Source organism: Chrysoperla carnea, chromosome 4 (genome assembly GCF_905475395.1).
Source record: "Chrysoperla carnea chromosome 4, inChrCarn1.1, whole genome shotgun sequence".
Taxonomy (NCBI): Eukaryota; Metazoa; Arthropoda; class Insecta; order Neuroptera; family Chrysopidae; genus Chrysoperla; species Chrysoperla carnea.
This window is the reverse complement of record NC_058340.1, coordinates 17,159,316-17,179,171: the sequence shown is the minus strand read 5'-3', so window position 1 is coordinate 17,179,171 and position 19,856 is coordinate 17,159,316. Positions and strand designations below refer to the sequence as shown.

At 28.1% G+C, this 19,856-nt stretch overlaps 3 protein-coding genes across 3 annotated transcripts; 1 reads left to right on the top strand and 2 right to left on the bottom strand.

Annotated features, from left to right (window-relative positions):
* Positions 1 to 421: 421 nt before the first annotated feature.
* Positions 422 to 3,459, bottom strand: LOC123297838 (protein PRRC1-like). Its single transcript, XM_044879643.1, has 7 exons — positions 3,278 to 3,459; positions 2,960 to 3,215; positions 2,662 to 2,888; positions 2,496 to 2,598; positions 2,259 to 2,423; positions 2,001 to 2,190; positions 422 to 884 (listed from the first exon to the last, which is right to left on the bottom strand). The coding sequence occupies exons 1-7, from the start codon at positions 3,351 to 3,353 to the stop codon at positions 768 to 770; spliced, it is 1,134 nt and encodes a 377-aa protein (XP_044735578.1). The 5' UTR covers positions 3,354 to 3,459; the 3' UTR covers positions 422 to 767.
* Positions 3,460 to 4,221: 762 nt separating this feature from the next.
* On the bottom strand, positions 4,222 to 6,494 carry LOC123297917 (spermine oxidase-like). Its single transcript, XM_044879748.1, has 4 exons — positions 5,968 to 6,494; positions 5,072 to 5,675; positions 4,603 to 4,805; positions 4,222 to 4,537 (listed from the first exon to the last, which is right to left on the bottom strand). Exons 1-4 carry the CDS (start codon positions 6,447 to 6,449, stop codon positions 4,300 to 4,302), a joined length of 1,527 nt encoding a protein of 508 aa, XP_044735683.1. The 5' UTR covers positions 6,450 to 6,494; the 3' UTR covers positions 4,222 to 4,299.
* A 1,854-nt stretch (positions 6,495 to 8,348) lies between these two features.
* On the top strand, positions 8,349 to 11,008 carry LOC123297728 (sorting nexin-2). Its single transcript, XM_044879489.1, has 8 exons — positions 8,349 to 8,519; positions 8,772 to 8,822; positions 9,130 to 9,376; positions 9,676 to 9,959; positions 10,020 to 10,226; positions 10,285 to 10,521; positions 10,583 to 10,735; positions 10,795 to 11,008. Exons 1-8 carry the CDS (start codon positions 8,448 to 8,450, stop codon positions 10,843 to 10,845), a joined length of 1,302 nt encoding a protein of 433 aa, XP_044735424.1. The 5' UTR covers positions 8,349 to 8,447; the 3' UTR covers positions 10,846 to 11,008.
* Positions 11,009 to 19,856: the final 8,848 nt, after the last annotated feature.

The following is a 19,856-nucleotide window of genomic DNA, read 5'->3' as shown; positions in this document are numbered from 1 at the left end:
GAGGTAATAATAATAAGTATCAGTGTTTAATTATATTAAAGTTTTATTTAAAAGTAAAATTATAACATATCTAAATAATTTTGTTTTATATGTAATACACATTGAATGTATGACTAACAAAAATAATCGAAATTAATAAAGATAGCCATCAAATACCACTCGTTGGAAAATTATTAGTTATATCAGTGATGATTTTCGTTTTAATAAATTATGGCAGTTATATCGAGACTTGCGATAGATTTGAACATATAATTGCAAAAATTGGTATTTTAAAATACTACCCACAAAGTAATAAAAAAAATTTTTCATATTTACAACAAATTTTTAAATATTTTTCTACATAAATTTTTACAGTACCACATAATACACACCTAAACTTATTTATCATTTTAAAAATGTTTACTTTTGAAAGTATTTTTTTTTTAATTCGATTAAAATAGCACCTACTGAATTTTCGTTAAATTCAATCGTAATTAACCCTGTATTACTACCTATAATTACGTCTCCAAGACTTAAATCTAAAATTACTTATTTTATCCTGTTCTTTGTCTTAATTTGCTTCAACGAACAGCTAGGAAAAAAATTAACAGTCGTAATTGCAGGGTTAAGAAACATGTTGATTGAATGCTAATTTATTTAGAATAATTTTTAACATCTGTAATTTTCAGTTTAAATGAAGAAGAATTAATTTAAAAAAAAACTCTTGTTAGTAGGTACTTATTAGACACCGATATAGCTAAAAACATATATCGTTAAAAAAATATTTACTACGATTTTTGTAAATTTAAATTTTTATATAATCCAGCCAAAGCTTTTGCTGCATTTAACAATAGTGTTCGTCTAGATAATCCTGTGACATGTTCATGCCATTCATACGATGGTACCTAGAAATAATAAAAATTATTTAATCCAATGAAATTTCTCGTATGATAATTCTAATTAGTTTATTCTTAAAAATGGGGAATTTTTTAAAAACTTTTTCATGAGCGCCGCCAAGTTTACATTCAGGGAGATGCTTCTGCATCTACACTGGGTGGATAAAAAAAATCGACTATTTTTCGAAAAATTGGTTGCTATGCACCTCTAAAAAATTATCTCCAAATATGAGCTTTTAATATTAATAGGAAAGAATTCATATCTTGCCATTGATTGAACGTACAGCAAATCTCGATATCACATATTTTTTTACAAAAATAAACGTCCCACAAAAAAGGTCTCTTACACTTTTCCCACTAATCTAACCATTTAAAAAATATTGAAGGTCAAAGTATGAAGAATTGAGGAAAATTTGTTTTTTCTTATTAATTTATAACTCGCTAATTAATAAAACTCGTAAAATGAGCAATACATATTTTTGTAGAAAATTAATTAATCTAAAAAATTACCTCTTTTGTTTAATAAATTACAGTAAGGGTAATAAGGATATTCGCAACAAAAGTTCAAGGCATACCATTTTCCAAAACGTTTAGTATTAGTATTTTAGAAAATATGATTTTAATTAATTTATTTTTGGAAATATTTCTACAAATTCGAGTTTTCAGCAGAAACATCCATTGAACTTATTTTTAGTAGGTAAAGTAGAGGACAAAAAAATTTAAGATCTTAAATAATCAGCGATAAAAAAACCTCTGACCTCCGAAGTAAGTGTCGGCGCGTCCAAACCTGCTCTTTAGCCAACTTACATACCTGTACTTAAAGTAAAAGGTAGATTTTGTCTTTAAAGTCACCTAATGTGTAATGGAACTCTGAATTCTATATAAAATATTAAAGTTTCATGTGCGTACGTGCAATTTGCATCATAAAGGGCACCTATAACACCACAAAAATTTAATTTTGAATAGTTTCTATGATTTTTGTAATGAAATGTGTAACACTAGAAAGTAATGCGATGTATGAGAAATTCTGCTGATTTATTGAACGTCTGGGATGACAGCTTTACTCAAAGGTTTATTTTATATCAGATCAAAAATCAAAATTTGAGTTTTTTTTTTTATACAAACCTGTAAATTATTTGATAAAAGTGTTGCAACTTTAACGGCCAATCCAGACGATTTGAACGGATATTGTTCAGTTGTTTCGCTTTGTGCTAAAGTAACTATAGTTGATGGAACTGCTGTAGGTTGTGTAAAGGTTTCCAAAACTATTTGTTTCGACATATCATTTAATACAATTACATCCATATCAAACCACCTATTTTCAAAATTTAAATAATTATAATTTAAAATAAAATTGTTATAGTCAAAAAGTTATTCGCATACTTGTCTTCATCCATTTGAAAAATAAAACTTTCAACAGCAACTGTTGGGACAGACAATGTCTCCGGTTGAGTATGTAATGATGCAATTCGGGTATTTGCTGCGTTTATTGCTTCTTTAAAACCCACTGTTTGAGCAGCTACATTTGTAACAAGAGCAGGTCGACCTCTAACAAAAAAAATAAATAAATAAATAAATTCAATAATAACCCGTAGTATAATTTATAAAAATTATACATACACAACGGTTGCTCGTCCAAAAACTAGTTGAAATGCTTCTCTAATAGGGCTTATTACATCCTCTCGATCGGATGCAACTACTACTTCCAAATCGCCGCCAGAATCTATAAAATTTAATGAAATTTCTTATCATTTTAGAACAGTACGAAATTGCATGAATTATTTACAAATAAATTCTCTCATTTGAGGATCCAACGTAGTAATCATTGAATCAACTGAATTTTTAGCCTTTTCAGCAACTTTCGAAAATATTCCACCAGTAGAAACTGCTCCTTTCATCCAACCAAATAAACCTCCTTGATTATCATCGATTGAATCAAAATTTAATGGTACCTCAGTATTTGGAGGTGGGATTGCACCTAATGTAGCTCCTTTATTTGGTGGTATTGCAGCACTAAATTTGTTATAAAAATTTTTTTTAGATATTAAAAAAAGTTTATAATAAAAACTATAAAAAAAACTGACCTAAATGATGTTGGATAAAAATTTCCACCTGGTTGGGGTGGAGTTATTGGCGACGAAGAAACATTTGAAACAATATCATGAGTTAGAGGCGGTGCGCTAGATACTGTTGATGATGGAATCGGAACAACGGGTAATGGTTGTTGTATAGGTGCTGCAGCTATAAAATTTGGTAAATCTGATGGCGGAGGCACCGATGATAATAAATTTCCAATATTACTTGGATTATACATTGGTATCGCGGACACTGTAGGTGCAACTATAAAGTAAATAACCCTTAACATATTTTATTCTTATATAAAATAGAGATAATAAAAATACCATTGTCAATGGTCGAAGGAACATTCTTCTTATCAATTATTTCAAATGAATTGTCATTTCCAGCTTCTTGCATCATGATCACAATAAAATTTATAAAAAATATATTTTTATGTTTATTTTGTATATAAATTATTTGACAACACAACACGTATATTTACTTAATGTAGGGATCTTATAACCTGATTCGTGGCAATACCAATTATAATAGTGAAGTTTTTAGTGTTTAGATTGCAAGTCTGAAATTCGACATTACCAACTAATAAAAGAAAACAGTTTGAGTTAAAAAACTAGATTGTTTTAAATCTTTATTTTAATAAACATGAGATATGAAAATCATTATGAAGGATCGTTTACAATGAACGTAAAATAATTTTTATTAACAAGTTATTATTTTTTTAAATTGTTATACAATATTTACAACATATTTGATAAAACTAACACATCTTTGCAAAGTTTTAATAAATTCATCCAATTTTTGTTTCAAGTTGTACAATCAAAAAAATTTTTTTAGTTTATAAATAAACAAATGATAACTGTACTGTGCACAGTGTTTTGCAATTTTTTACTGATAAAAAAAGTAGAAATATATTTGATAAAAATTTATCATTTGTTTTGAATTTTAAGACTAATAAATATGCTTAAAATAATTATAATATTTTTATAGCTGTTGTATTTAAATAATTTGTGCTACCATAAAAATTATTTCGACTTAAATTATTTTGCTGTTCCAATAATAGTAGTTAAATAGAGCATGTCGAGTTCGGCTTCACTTACACACTTTCATTTAATTGTATTTTAAAATTCTGGAGTTTGAATAGCTCGGAATCAAACCATTAATTTATTTTGACTTCATTAATATTATTTTATATCGGTTTTTGCATTTCATGGTTTGATTGGCTTTTTGAATTTAACTCAAGGATATTCTAAAAGTAAGCAAGATTGTATAAAAGTAACGTTTTTAATTAGAAACTAGTTTACAATATTAATACTTTTATTATAAATTTCGATAATAAAAATTGCGATCACAACCTAACAAGTTTTAATAATCGATCAGCTTCTCGCCAACCAGTTTCAATAGCACCATGAACTGTTGCATAATGGATAGGATTTGTTGCTTCACCTGCAAATGTTATAACATCTTTACCGGCAGAATTTTTTAAAGGTTCTGCTACATCCGTGGGTCGAGCATTCAATTTTTCAGTTGTCATGCTGTGAAACGAATATGATCCAAGGAAATGTGGATTTGTGAACCATTGAGATCTGAAAATAATTTTTTTTTTTTTTTAATTTTAAAAATTTTTTTTATTAGGATTTAGGTGGGTTACCTGATAAATGTGGTAGGTTCTGGAATCTTGAATTTGCGACCCAAAAATATTCGCATTAACTGAATAAGTTTTGATTTTACTTCATTTTCGGGAATTTTTTCCATATGCCTTGCTGACTCGGATACAATCCATCCTAACAGCATGTTTGGTTGACGTTCTATTGGATAAAATCCAAGAACATCAAATAACCATCTATTACTCTCCTATTGAAAACACAGGTCAAATTAAAACCCTGTAATGATTCCACAAAAGCTTTCATTCTCATATTGCACACTTTTTAAGAAAATTCTGTATGGACTTGGGGAGATACAGACTTTCCTGTATTTTCGAATTCTACGTGTTTTGAAATACCAAATTTAAAGGCAATTTTTTTCCCTGGCTTGCTTACAACAGCTTCTATTCTAATTTTTTCCAAGATGAGAATAAAAGTTTACAGGAAAATTATTTAAATCATAATGTTAGAATTTACCTCGGATCCATTAAATTTCTTAACTTGTTCTTCGAATTCATTTTCTTTCCATACAAAAGTAAAACCATTATGCAATTTATCCGTAGACCACCAAGGATGATCAAATTCAAATATTAATTTATTTAGAATTCCAAAACCAATTCCTTGAATTGCGTTTATTTTGGCTAATGGTAATTTTGGTTGAAATAATGAATCCGATCGTTCTTTTAAAACTCCTAGCGAAACAGTCACAATTACATGATCTGCTTTGTATTCTGATCCATCAGCACATTTAACTGTCACTTCATTTGGATTTGGATCTGAGTTCCAAATGATTTTGACAACTTCTTTATTAAACAGTATTTTATCATCAAGTGGTAATGCGTTTTTTGGGTCCGGTATTTTCTTCATCATCAAGTCTAAAACAGTTTTATACCCTCTACCCTTCCAGTTGAGACCATTATCACCTTCACTTTCTCCATATTCTGCTATACGCTTTGCTGATAACTCATACAAGTTGTCTGATGCATCGTTTGAAAGATGACTTTTATTTGTCCAATCTTTTACATAATAACAAATGTTTTCATCTATATTTTTTAATTCATTTTTTAATTTTTCTGAAAACCTGTAAGGAAAAATTATTTTGATATCGATATATCGCATCATTTTAATCGTTACATCAAAAAATCTCCAACAATTGAAAGTGAATGAAAACAATTTCAATTGTTTTCAATCACTTAGACAGCCTGATGCGGAGTACAAATTAAGTACGCAATAATCGATGACTAGACTCCGCCAAGGTAAGTGTCGTAAATTCATCCACGGGCGCTTACACCTCGGTATAGGACATATACATATATACTATTTTTTATATACACTCTGTAGGTATATTACCAAAAAATTTCAAAAACACTTACTTTAAATCTAAAAGCTGTCCAACGGAACCATTAAATCTACCGAGTTCTACTTGATCATTAATAACTTCTTCAATTAAACTATTCACTTTTTCTACTTCAATTTTCGGTAACATTTCACCAGAGGGAGTATAAAAGTCTGGTAAAAGATCTGAATTAGAAAAATTAAAAATAGAATGTTCTAACAATCCTAATGGATTAGCCATTTCAAAAACAACATTATCTTTTTCCCCATGGCAAAATTGTGCACCATAATCGATATGAGCTACACCAAATTTACGAGTATCAATTCGTCCACCAATACGATTTTCAGCTTCTAACCATAATATGTTTTTTATTCCATTTTCGTATAATTTTGTTCCTGCTGCAATACCAGCGGCTCCTGTGCCAATTATTATTACATTTGGATGTAACGGAGAAGATGAAACCGTTAAAAAACTTATAAAACTGATTATGATTAATATTTTAAAATTAAATTTGTCCATATTTGCGAAGCAATTGGTTTCTTCACTAAAAAAACTTGACTTTCATTAATTGTATTATCTCTAATAAAATGAGGTAATTTTATTAGAACTATTAATAGCTGACCTCTTAATTTATCAATATTATTTCAAAGACAAATTGATTTATTTAGATTTTTCGGGTTAATAAATACATCTCCGTATTTTCTAATTTTTATCGTAAATGATTTTAACTAGATTTCTCAAAAGCCTAATTAAAGAATGTTTTATTGAACAACAATCCATTTTGCTTAGTATTTGTCCTCAATTGCCTTTCATATTTAATATCATTTATTATCATTATCGATGTACGCACAAATGCATCCTACCGTAATTGTAACAAAAAAAGCGTTGTTAGTTTTCTGCTTCGAATATAAAAGTTAAAAATTTATCGATATTTAATCGGATTTTATGTTAAGATCTTAGTGCTTTACTGTGGAAACATAAAGTACTAGTATTGTAAAGAAGATAATAAACTTTTCATTTCAATTTCGATTCATTATTGTTTCGGGCACCAGTAATAGGTTAGACAAAAATACAAGATATTTGTTATTCATTTTATCAAACTAGTTGTTTAATAAACTGTCCGAAACAAAAAGTAATCACTTTTTAAAATGAAAAGGTCTATTTATTAAATGAAATAAAGTGTTGGATTATAAGTATCATTTTTTAATCATAATTTGATTATTTGCAATGACCGAATATATACTTACATAATTGTTCTTTTTCTTTCTCTTCTGAAAACTAGACTTTGAAATACTATTCAAAATGCAGAGCATATCGAGAAAAATGGGACAGCAAAAGTTTTTAGAATCTATTTTCGTTTTGGTACCTAAGATTTCTATACAGCAGAGGTTTTTATGCCATGCATATATGTAATATGCATGGTATACTAAGTTTAGTCTCAAGTTTATAACGCTTAAAAATATTGATGCAATGAACAAAATTTTGGTACAGGTGTATAAAATCACCTAATTAGTCCATTTTCTGTTGTCTGTCCGTCTGTCTGTCAACACGATAACTGAAAAACGAAAAAAAATATCAAGCTGAAATTTTTACAGCGTACTCAGGACGTAAAAAGTGAGGTCGAGTTCGTAAATGAGCAACATAGGTCAATTGGGTCTTAGGTCAGTAGGACCCATCTTATAAACCGTTAGAGATAGAACAAAAGTTTAAATGTAAAAAATTTTCCTTATAAAAAAATAACCAAAATTTGAAACGTTTTTTCGTAAACATCACTGTTTACCCGTGAGGGCGCAAATTAGGCGTAAATTGTATAGTATGTATTATATGGGAATATCAGTTATGTGTGTGTGACATGTATGTATGTGTAATGTGATAGAGTAATCAAGACTGTCTATGTATGGTATTTCAACAATTAACTCAGACAATTGTTTGTTTTCACTTGTTTTAAATGATGTTTTTATTTTTTATACAGAATAATTTTTGTCGTATTACTAATCATTTTTTTCCTTAGATCAAATACATGCAAGCCGCTCTGTAAATATTTTAAATTAATTTCTCCCCGAAAATATACAATTTTTCAGTATTATTAGCCCTAAGTTTCTTTTCTCGCAACTTAAGGCTAGTTGTATTCTTTGTAGTTTTGTTTTGATTCTATATAATTAAAATTTTAAAGTTATTTTTATTAAATTCTAATTAGAACGCAGATTAAATTTTTATTTATGTAATAAAATTATATAATCTGTGTAAGTGTAAACTGTGGACAAGATTTTATTTTCAAATTCATTACAACAAATAGTTCCATCTATAAGTGCTTATCGTAAGTAAATGGATATAGGCCGTTCAACACACGCTCTAGCATAATTATAATATCAAATGTGGTTAATAAAATGCTTACCGATTGGTGTGTTATATGTTTAGTGTGGGTGACGTATTAATCTGAGATTGACATGTTATGAAAAATTGTAATTTTTTTTAGTATTTTGTATCAGTTAAAGTACAATATAAAACAGAATAAAAATGGATAATTTAGGTGAATTTGATAATATAGATATCAAAAATGAAGATGATTTATTTGTATCGGCGGTTCAGGTATACAAAATATTAATTTATTTCCTCCATTATACTACACTTATGTTTTAAATTAAATAAAAAAAACTTGTTTTTCCAAAATTCCGGTATTCGAAAGAATATAATTGTTTCGTTTTATAACATGAATAAATTTATTTAGTTTAATATACTTCATGATAAAAATGATTTATTTTCTTATTAACATCCTTTTATTTATTCAATTTCTCCGCCCCTTTTTGTCAATTTATATATTGTCATTTCTTTAATTTATAGGAGCTTCCAATTACAAGTGACGAAGATGGAATTAATTTAAATGGTGATAAGGTAAAAAATTATATTGTTTATCAAAATAAATTACTTTTTATTTAATGGCGAAATGATTTAAGTTAGAATATTCAAAAATTTACTTTAATTCTAATACTAAGTTATAATACAATTTTTGTTTAAATTTATAGAAATTTCTGGCTTAGTTATAAAAAATTTTATGTTAAATCCACATGCCCTGTTAAGTCAATTAAATAAAATAAAAACTTATAAATATTAATTAATGTTTCCGCTCTTCCTTCTTTGGATTTTACTAGAATAATGACTGTAATGGATGGATAATAAAATTGCTTTTAAATTATTTCAGAATTTGAGTGAAGAACGAGATGATTTCATTGATATATCCATACAAGAATCCCAAAAGGTTGGTGATGGTATGGGTGCATATCTTGCGTACAAAGTGATAACACGTACTAATATTCCAATATTTAAGAAGAAAACTATGTGTGTTATGCGACGTTTCAGTGATTTTCTAGGTCTGCATGATAAATTAATTGAAAAATATCAACGTACTGGGCGTATTATACCACCAGCTCCTGAAAAGAGTGTCATAGGTAATATATTATTATTTGGCGATAAAATTTTTGAGTTCACGCCATAAGAAAGCGAAAATGAATAGTGAAATTTTTCGAAATTTACATTAGACTATTCAATTTAAATGAGGAACAAAACAAACTCCGAACTTTTATTATATATTATTGTATTCAGAAGTAAAAACAAGTTTAGATATCTCGAAAACTAAGCAAGTATCGATGGAATTATTTATTTTCGCTTTATTTTGGCAAAATATACTTAAATCTATTACCAAATAGCTCCAAAAAATTGGCTTTATGTAAGAAATGATTATTTTTAGGTATGACCAAGATAAAAATGTCTAACCAATCAGAAACTGGCTCACCCACCAGTAGTGATTTTGTGGAACGTCGAAAACAAGGTTTAGAACGTTATTTAAGACGTACTGCAAAACATCCAGTGTTACGTGTCGATCCTGATTTCCGAGAATTTTTAGAATCAGATATGGAACTGCCAAAAGCTACGAATACATCGGCGTTAAGTGGAGCCGGTGTAATGAGATTATTTAATAAAGTTGGAGAAACAGTGAATAAAATAGCATTTAAAATGGATGAAACTGATCCAGTAATTATAAATATTTTTATTTTGTAATAAAATTTCTTATTATTTTAACTTTGATTTTAGTGGTTTGAAGAAAAAATTCAACAAATAGAAAGTTTGGATGTTCAATTGAGAAAAATCCATGAAAGTGTTGAAATGTTAGTTTTGAATAGAAGAGATTTAGCTTGTTATAAATCAGCATTTTCGAAATCGGCTGCGTTGCTTAGTAATTGCGAAGAACATACCAATCTTTCTCGAGCTTTGGCTCAATTAGCTGAAGTAAAAGAAAAGGTAAAAATTAATTATTTTTAAAAATTCGATAATTTTAAATTTCATTATTCCATTTCAGATTGAAAGTTTACATTACGAACAAGCAAATGCTGATTTTTTCATACTTTCTGAAACGCTCAAAGATTATATAGGTTTGTTGGGAGCCGTTAAAGATGCTTTTCATGAAAGAACCAAAGTTTTCCAAAATTGGCAACATTCACAACAAATGCTCAGTAGACGTAGAGAAAGTAAAGCCAAATTAGAATTAATGGGACGTTCGGAAAAGTTGGAGCAAGCTAGTAGTGATGTTTTAGATGTAAGCATAAAACTTATAAAATATACCAATTGGGGAATTGATTTTTGAAACTGATTTTTAGTGGGAATCAAAAGTTGAGAGAGGCCAACAAGAATTCGACAATATATCCAAAATGATAAAAAAAGAAATGGAAAGCTTTGAAGAAACTAGAATTCAAGATTTTAAAAGAATGTTTATTAAAAATTTAGAAGCACACATGGAACTTCAATTGAAAGTAAGTTTAAATTTCATTTTTAAAATATTCATTAATTTTTAATAAAATTGTTTTTTTAGTTGGTTACATATTGGGAAGCATTCTTGCCGGAAGCAAAAGCAATTGTTTGATTTAACATTCCATTTATTTCTTCTTTAATGCATAAATTTTATTATATGGTTATGTAAGTGTATGAAATATTTTTAAAACTATCGAGAATAATTTTCTCATTAAATTCTATGATATTATGTGATAAAATATAGAAAAAAATAAATATATTTAATATAAAACGGATTATCTTAGTTTATTTATTGATATCCCACGGATCAATTCACAGATGAAGATCATCATCTGACAGTTGATGTATCATCTCAGAAGATCATCATCTCACAGAATCAGTTAGAATTGTTTCGTTAGAAATGAACTATAATTCTAGTTTTTATACCATGTGTATATGAAATATATTAAGGTAAGGTGAGTTTTAATTCCAAGTTTGTAACGCTTAAAAATATTGATGCTACAAACAAAATATTGGTATAGGTGTTCATAAAATCTAATTAGTTCATTCTGTCTGCCGGTCTGTGGACACGGTAACTCAAAAACGAAAAGTTATATCAAGCTGAAATTTTTACTAGCGTGATCAGGACGTAAAAAGCGATGCTAAGTTCGTAAATGAGAAACAAATCAATTTGATCTTCGGTCCGTAGGACCCATCTTTTAAACCGTTAGAGATAAATCGAAAGTTTAATGGTAAAAAATGTTCCTTTTAAAAATAGTTTGTATTTAGCTAACGTAATTTGGCCCCCTACAAAAGAGTTTAATAAGTTTTTTTCGAGTTAACTATAAATTATTTGTTATTAAGTCCTTAAAATATGTTGAATAATGAGGAAAAAGTGGGGGGGGGGGCAAATATTCATAAAATTAATATTATGGGGGGCTAACTTAAGGACAAATAATTGTTTAATAAATACTAAATAAACAACGATCGAACAAATAATTTTAATGCTCAAACAATGAAGAACATACGACAAACAAGGGATTAACAAAATTTAAAATTAATTAACCCGAAAAAAATTTTGTGGTGGGCCAAATTAAGTTAGCTTATGTACTTTATGGGAATATCAGTATCTATCTAAGAGGGGCCTTAATCATTCTTTTTTAATAGGACGTAAAAAAATCCACTATTTCGTAACAAAACTGTCTATACATAGTATTTCAACAGTTAACTCAGTCTATTGTTTGTTTTCACTTGTTCTTATCATGTTGTAGTTTTATTCAGAAAGATTTACCTTTAAATTATAGATAAAAAATTGATAATTTTTTCCAAAGTATGAAGATTCTTAAAAACACAAAAGATTCAATTTATTTTTTTGTTTTTGTTCGAAGGTAGATTTGGTGCATATATGTGATAAATAAAATGAAATAGTTTATGCATTTAAAGAAAAACAAAAATAAAATTTTAATATTCTTGAGTTGGGCTCGAACGCTGGCCTTCGGTGTTCACTGAATTCCACTGAAATCCTTGTGTTGAGATATTATGATTATAGCTATAAATATAACTAACGCGTCTATAGCAGTTTTACTTCAAAAAACCATACAATAATTTTTGAAATTTTCGGGAAAATAATGGACGATTTTTAATCCTACATGAATCTTTTTATTTTTTAAAACTTATTTATGATGTTTTAAATTTATATTGTTTTTTTTTTTTTTTAAACTTATTACCTAGTAATATTATTAAACATTTCTGTAATTATTAGCCAGTTGTTGATAAATTTTCATATCCTCGTTTTTCCGACATGTGGGGGCTGAAGGTCACGCCAAACGGCTCAGTAGGTCGTTTTATCCTCATGTTTTCCATTTTCCACATTGAAAACGCCCTAATTTCTAAAGTTTTCGTAAATGAAAACGTTGTAGGTTAAACTGAAATGAAGCCACTCAGGAAGTTTCGTAAGAGTGTTATTCACGAAATTAAACCCCCCTCTGTACTGTTGACTATTATTTCTGCAATCAATATTCAATTAATATCAATTAACATATTTTAATAATTTTCTAACTTTTTTAATACCATAATGTAAAATGTTGTTTATTCTCTTTTTTAATTTGTTTCTTTTATAATTTATACTAATTGTTATTGTATTTTTATAATTAAATTTTATAATTAAATATAAATCGAAGTTGCAACGATAAGTAGTTCATATTAACATAACTGTTTTTAACGAAAATGGTCAATAACGAATTATTTGTATCTTTAAGAATAATACATTTTATTCTGAATATATTTTCATTACAAGGATTTAGTTTTGATAAACATGGGAATCTTATAAAACCTAATAAAAAATCACGTATAATTAGTATCATATTAATGATAGTCACAACAATTTTCTTTTTATACATCTCATATCATTTAATTATTGATGGTAATAGTATGGTAGCTATAAATTGGTTTCAACTCATTACTGTTTATGTAATGTTATGCGTGCCATTTTATTATACAAGTCGTACTGATTATTTATTTCAAGTCGTACAAAATATAAATATTTTTGATAGAAAATTGAAAACTGTGTCACGTAACAATATTATGTTTGTGATAATTAAAATAAATTCAATTTTCATTGTTTGTTTAATGATATGTAATGTGACAATACTAACGAAAAATTGGAATTCTAGTACGAATTTTTTTAAAATTAATCTTTCATATTACGTTTTTTTTATATGTGTGGTATATTTAAATGTCTTACGATATATTCATTATTTAATTCATATTCAATTAAGATTTAAAGAAGTTAACAATGATTTAAATAATTATCCAGAATTACATTTATGTGCATACATAGGTAAGAAGCAGTTGAAAGATAAAAAAGTGTATGGTTATTATTTTAAAAGTATTTATTTATGAATACATATATAGTACAGCGAGTGAAGGGTTTTCTTTACCAATTATAAAATCTTGGCCCGATTGACCTGAAACTTGGATAGTTAGTAGAAAATACCACAAAAAACAAAGTTTATACAGTGCCACGGTATGCTTTTGCTTAACGGGTGGAAGCCATCTCTTCCAAAGGGACTTTCAATTTATGTTGAAAATGACAATAGGAATCGAGTTATTGACGATTGAAAGTATCCGTTTTCCGTTTAAAAAATCATGTTTTTCATCAGTTTTTCTCGAGTAACTAGAAAAATTGGCAATCTAAGAAAAAAGCTTTCAACAGAAAATGCAACTTATAAAAAAAGGAAAAGATTAATGAATTATTTTATTAGTTTTGGTGTGATATATGTTGAGATAAAGCGGCGAGCATTACTTTTATTTCTTATGGTACATCCATCACTTTGTGCTGGATAAAAGAAAAAAGGTACGAGCAACATTATTTTCATCATAACTCCGTTAAAATACGTGAAATTGACGTGAAACTTTTTTCATTTTCAACATTATTATAGAACTTTAAAAAGTGCATGAAATATCTTTTTCAAAAATCATCAAATTTTTCAGAGTAATTCGACGTGAAATAGTTGTAGCCGACGAAAAGAGAGCAGTCTTCAACCAGCTGTATCTCAACAAATATCGCATCAAAACGAATAAAATAGTACCGTAATATTTTTCTTTGTTTATAAACTACATTTTCTGTAGAACGCTTTTTTCATGGGATGTCAAATTTCAATCGCCAATAACTCGGAAAGTATTGAATTTCCGAATATTCTTCAATGTCACTTTTTGCTTGGAATTCATCTCTCTTTCGATTTATGTTGTCATTTTCAATATAAATTTTTCCACCCCCTGGGCGAAATCGCACCCAGGCACTATATGGTTTATATATAGAACTTTAATGTAGAGGCTAAAAAGAACTTAATCCTAAATTTTCATGAAAATATGTGGTATGAAATAATTCTGAGGTCGTACTAGATTTTCTCTCCAATCGCTGTACTATAATAATTCCATGTCTATATTAGTTCCTGTGAATTAAAAATAATTTTGTTTTCCAAATGATATTGAGGTGATCAAGGACGATGTTTTCTAATTCCGACTAATATTCTGTAAAGTAATATGAACGCATCAAGCGTGAAGGCAGAGAGGGGAAATTGCCTGCTTAAAAATCAGCCAAAAACGGAAATAAAATATTTTAAGTAATTGACAAAAACTTTGAATTCCTTAACCATAATTGATACAGATGGATAACAGGTACCTAAAATAAGAAAATCCAATTCACTCATCCATACTATGAGTGTTTGGAGATATCTGTAGAACCGATCCGAAATTATAGATTTTCGTTCATGATTCTTGATGATATCGCATAAACTACTCTTCCTCCGGAAATCGTCAAATAATTTTGACTCCGAACTGGATAAAAATTTGTATCTAGACTAATTTTGACCCGGAAAATACAAAACTCGTGCCCATTTTGATGATAGAACGAGTAGTTTCAGGTATACCGACTAAAAGAATATACAATATTCCGCAACAATTTGTTCAGTCGATTCTTTCGAAACTTACCGTTCACTCACAAACTTAACCAGATATTAGTTTCCTTGGATTATTTACAGTAATTAGGACCAAAGAAACATAAAAAGAAAGTTTTTTTTTTTTGAAGATTTATAAATTAGTTTTTAAGATATACCCAGAATCGATTCGAAATTATAGATTTTCGTACGCGATTCTAGGCGATTTCGTATAAACTAAGTTATTTTAAAATGGTTAATTTATAGAGTTACTTATTTGGAAAATGAACATATTACGTTTTTGTCGTTTTTAGCGATTAAGGATCCTTTATTAACTCGCGAACTTAAAAAAAGGGGTGTTATAAATTTGACCGATATGTGTGTGGGTGTCTGCCTGTCTGTGACTCGTAGCGCTAAGCGGATAAACCGATTTTTGTTTTATTTGAAAGGTAATTTAAATGAGAGTGATCGTAAATATGTTTCAAGTGCGAGCTTAAGCTTCCGTATCCGAAAGAACTAAAAGATGGGCGATGACCTTTATAATCGGCTCAGTTTAGAAAAAGCTTTAAGGAAAAGGGTAATTTAATGGAGAGTGTTCTTAGATATGTTTCAAGAGCAATTTTAATGTTCTATACCAGAAAAAAATGTCGGAGGTTTTTTTAAATTTTGTAAATTTCACATGTTTTTAACAAAGAATATGTAAATATACAATTATTTATTCATATCTATTACGTGGTAATCAATATTCAATTAATTTAATTAGCCAATCATTAAAATAATTTTCAAAACTCTTAATTTCGTTATTTTCATTGTTATTTTTTAATTTATTTTCTTTATGTTTTTTACTAATTAAAATTTAATTAATTAAAATTTGTTACATTTGTAGTTTTATAGTTAAAAATAAATCGCAGTTACAACGATAAGTAGTTCACAATAACATAGCTTTTTTTAACAAAATGGTCATTAACGAATTCTATCTATCTTTAAGAATAATACATTTTATTCTAAATATATTTTCATTACAAGGATTTAGTTTTGATAAACATGGAAATCTAATAAAACCTAATAAAAAATCACGTATAATTAGTATCATATTAATGATAGTCACATCAATTTGGTTTGTATGCTCTACCTGTTATATTAATAATAATAATGGCATGCCAGATTATCATTGGGCGCAAACCATTTCACTTTATATCATCTATTGCGTACAACTATATTACACAAGTCGTACTGATAATTTATTTACAGTCGTAAAAAATATAAATATTTTTGATAGAAAATTAAAAACCATGACACGTAACAGTGCTACGTTTGTAATTATAAAATTAAGCTCCATTTTCATTGTTTGTTTAACGATATGTAACACACCTCAAATATGGGTATCAACATATTTCAGTAAACATCCTTCGATAAAAATTGCACATTTATACACAGTTATTTTTACATGTGTGGTATATTTAAACGTCTTGAGATTTGTTTATTATTTGATTCATATTCAATTACGATTTAAAGATGTTAACGATAAATTAGACAGTTATTCAGAATTTCGTTTGCATACAAGGGTATATGTAGTTGGAAAGTCGAAAAGTATTAAAGTGTATGGTTATTATTTGAAAGGTATTTTACCTTAAAGTACATATAGAGCACCATAAAAGTTTCAAGCATAAAAATAGATCAATTTAGAGAGCTTATTTATATACGTGATAATGAAATGATCATGGAAGATCCTATATATAGACACTATTCAAAATTTCAAACGAAATCCCCATTTTTTATTGTCGATTCATATGAAACCATATTTATTCGAAATACTTCTTCTGAGATCATTCTTAAGTAGTTTAAAATACAGAATCTAGCAGTGACCTTAATTTTGATCTCGATATTGATAGATTCTGTGTCACAAAATATGCACAGATTTACATAGAGTATATAAAGTTGTTCACGCTATACGTCACGGAAGATTATGTCTAAGCTGCTTGATTTTAATTAAATTTTCTTCCAGGAATATATAAAGAGTTATTGGATGTACATTTTAAAATTATTTTCGTAATATACAGGGCAATCGGAAACGCGGAATGTATCACAGTTGTATTTTTTTTAATGGAACACCCTGTGTATTATTTCATTTTCAGGATCTATAATCAAAATAAAGATGTTTTTCATCAAAATTTACGTCACTTCAACTTCAGGGTTTTCACAATATTCTGTATTTTCTGAATTTATAGTAGCAATTTTAACTAACGTATAATTTTTCTCAAAGCTTTTATCAGTTTTTCAAATGATAATATATACTTTATTTATATATAGATCAAATTTAGCATTCAAATTTTGCCGTTGCTATTTGGTCTACAAAAAGAATGTTCCAAACAAAATAGGTATTTTTCTATATATTTTACACGAAAATGAAATGTAAAATGAGAGTTTCTGTTTAAAATTTTCATGTTTACGAACCTTCCATGATCATTTCAAGATCACACAAATGTAATCATAAAATATATTCTTTGACTGTTGAAATTTTTATATGTAATATACTCTTACCATAAAAATGATTTTCTGGAAAGTTCTTGAACCGTCCCGGTACTTTTGAGATGCTCGATATATACTCACAATAACTTTACAGAATAGGATTGGAACTAGAAAGTAAAAGTAAACTCATTTTGGTGATCAAAATTCTAGAACAATTGTAATCCAATTCTCTCCGATTTATTTTTTTCACAGAAACTATTACTGCATATACTTTATAGCATGGTTCTTGAAAAATATTATTTAGAAGATAGATTTATTATTAAATTTTTTTAGAATTAAATAAGTTACATCAATTGCTATGTGAAACAACAAATGCATTAAGTCGATCTAAATTTGGATTTGTGATATTACTTTTGTTTTGTTATTGGGTATTATCATTAGTAAAATGTTCCTTCAATGTAATAGTATTTTTCGGTTCAAAAAATGAAAAATTTGATGTTTTCATCCTTGCGACGTTGTTTGGTTGGAATTTTATTCACTGTGTAAGAATTGTTTGATTTTTTTATTGCATCTAATATAGGGAAGAGTAATCTATTGCGCAAGGAAACTACGGTAATTTTACTATCTGAATAGATCAATTTCATACAATATTTCGAACTAAATATACAGGTTATCGTTAGTGCCGCATTAAACCTGTGCGGAGTCTGTAGCTAATTCTTTCAACGAGTTTTTTTGGCAAAAATCTATAAAATATAGAAAAAAATTCTGTTTTTTGACATGTTTTAAAAAAGAAAAGTAAGAGAGTGAAAAAAGTTTTAACAAAAAAATATTGTCTCACATTCTCTGTCACTGCCCAGCTCTTGTCATGAGGAGGTGGACTTACTTGAGCCAGCCTCTCTTTGACAACCTCTCCAACCTGGAGTCCGACGACGTCAAAGCTCTCCTGTTGTTCTTAAACAGCTCCAAATGGTTCATAGAGTAGTGGCCGGGGATGGGCCAACTCTTTTTCGGTATCACAACGGATTCTATGATCTAAGTGTGTCCCACCCCCAGGATAGCCACTCTAACCTAACCTAACGTAACCTAAGGGTGTTTATCCTTGAATTAAAAATACAATTAAGAATTTTCCAAACCTTCTCAATTAATACCCTTATCGGAGTTGTATTAGAGGAAAAGGATTTCAGTAATCGATTTGAAAGGATATTTAACTTGTTTTTATTGAATTTTCCAGATTCTGATATTTTTTATAACAAAGTGTTGTGGCGATACTGTGAATACAGCAAATAATGTTCAAGCAACAATTCAAAAAATATTTACAACATTAGAAAATTTACCTGAATCGGATTCGATTGAATTACATAAATTTTCAGATCGTATTAATCGTGATCCATTAAATATAACAGCGAGTGGATTCTTTACAATTAATTTAAATGTAATTTCGAGTTTGTTAACAACTGTCATATCGTATTTGATTGTATTATTACAATTAATGGATTGGAAAAATGGAGAACATATTTAAATTTTATAATTAATTTTTTTGAAACTATTAAATTCAGCAACCAATGTAAATTTCAACTTTGCTTCTTTTTTCTGTTCCCTCCTTAATTAACCCATTTCCATAAATATGACGTTCCTATTTATTCTTGAAGTGTTAGCCTGAAAAAAAATTGTGTTTGTTAAACACAAGTTATCGTTAGTGAAATAGGCCTCGAAATTTGGCAACACAAATATAGTTAAACAAATTATGATAATAAAGATGATAATTCACTAACTGCGGAGTTCCCACAGTTTTTACCTTCGTATACGCATAATAGCTTATTTCCATTATGAGTATTCGACAAATTTTTACGTTTTAGGGTTAACTGATGCCTCAAAACACTTCAAGAATCTCATTTTATTACCATTCGATTTATTTTTATAATATTTATATTTTGATAAACATATTAGCATATTTAGTTGAACTTAATTCGGTGAAAATCGATAAAAACTACTTTTTGATTTTAAGAAAAAGTTCTTCTCTGTAATAATCAGAATTTATGTTTTGAAATGAATTTTTACATGTAAAATTTTTGATTTCAAGACTTTTCTCCAAATATGACAGGCAGGCTTTTTTGAAGGTCCAAGTCCAGATCAAAAACAAAAATTTTGCGGGATCTAGGGGAAGTGGGTAGCATATCACTTATTCGATAGTTTCGACACCCTTGATTCAGGTTAATCGATTTTTTGTTGTTATTTTTGT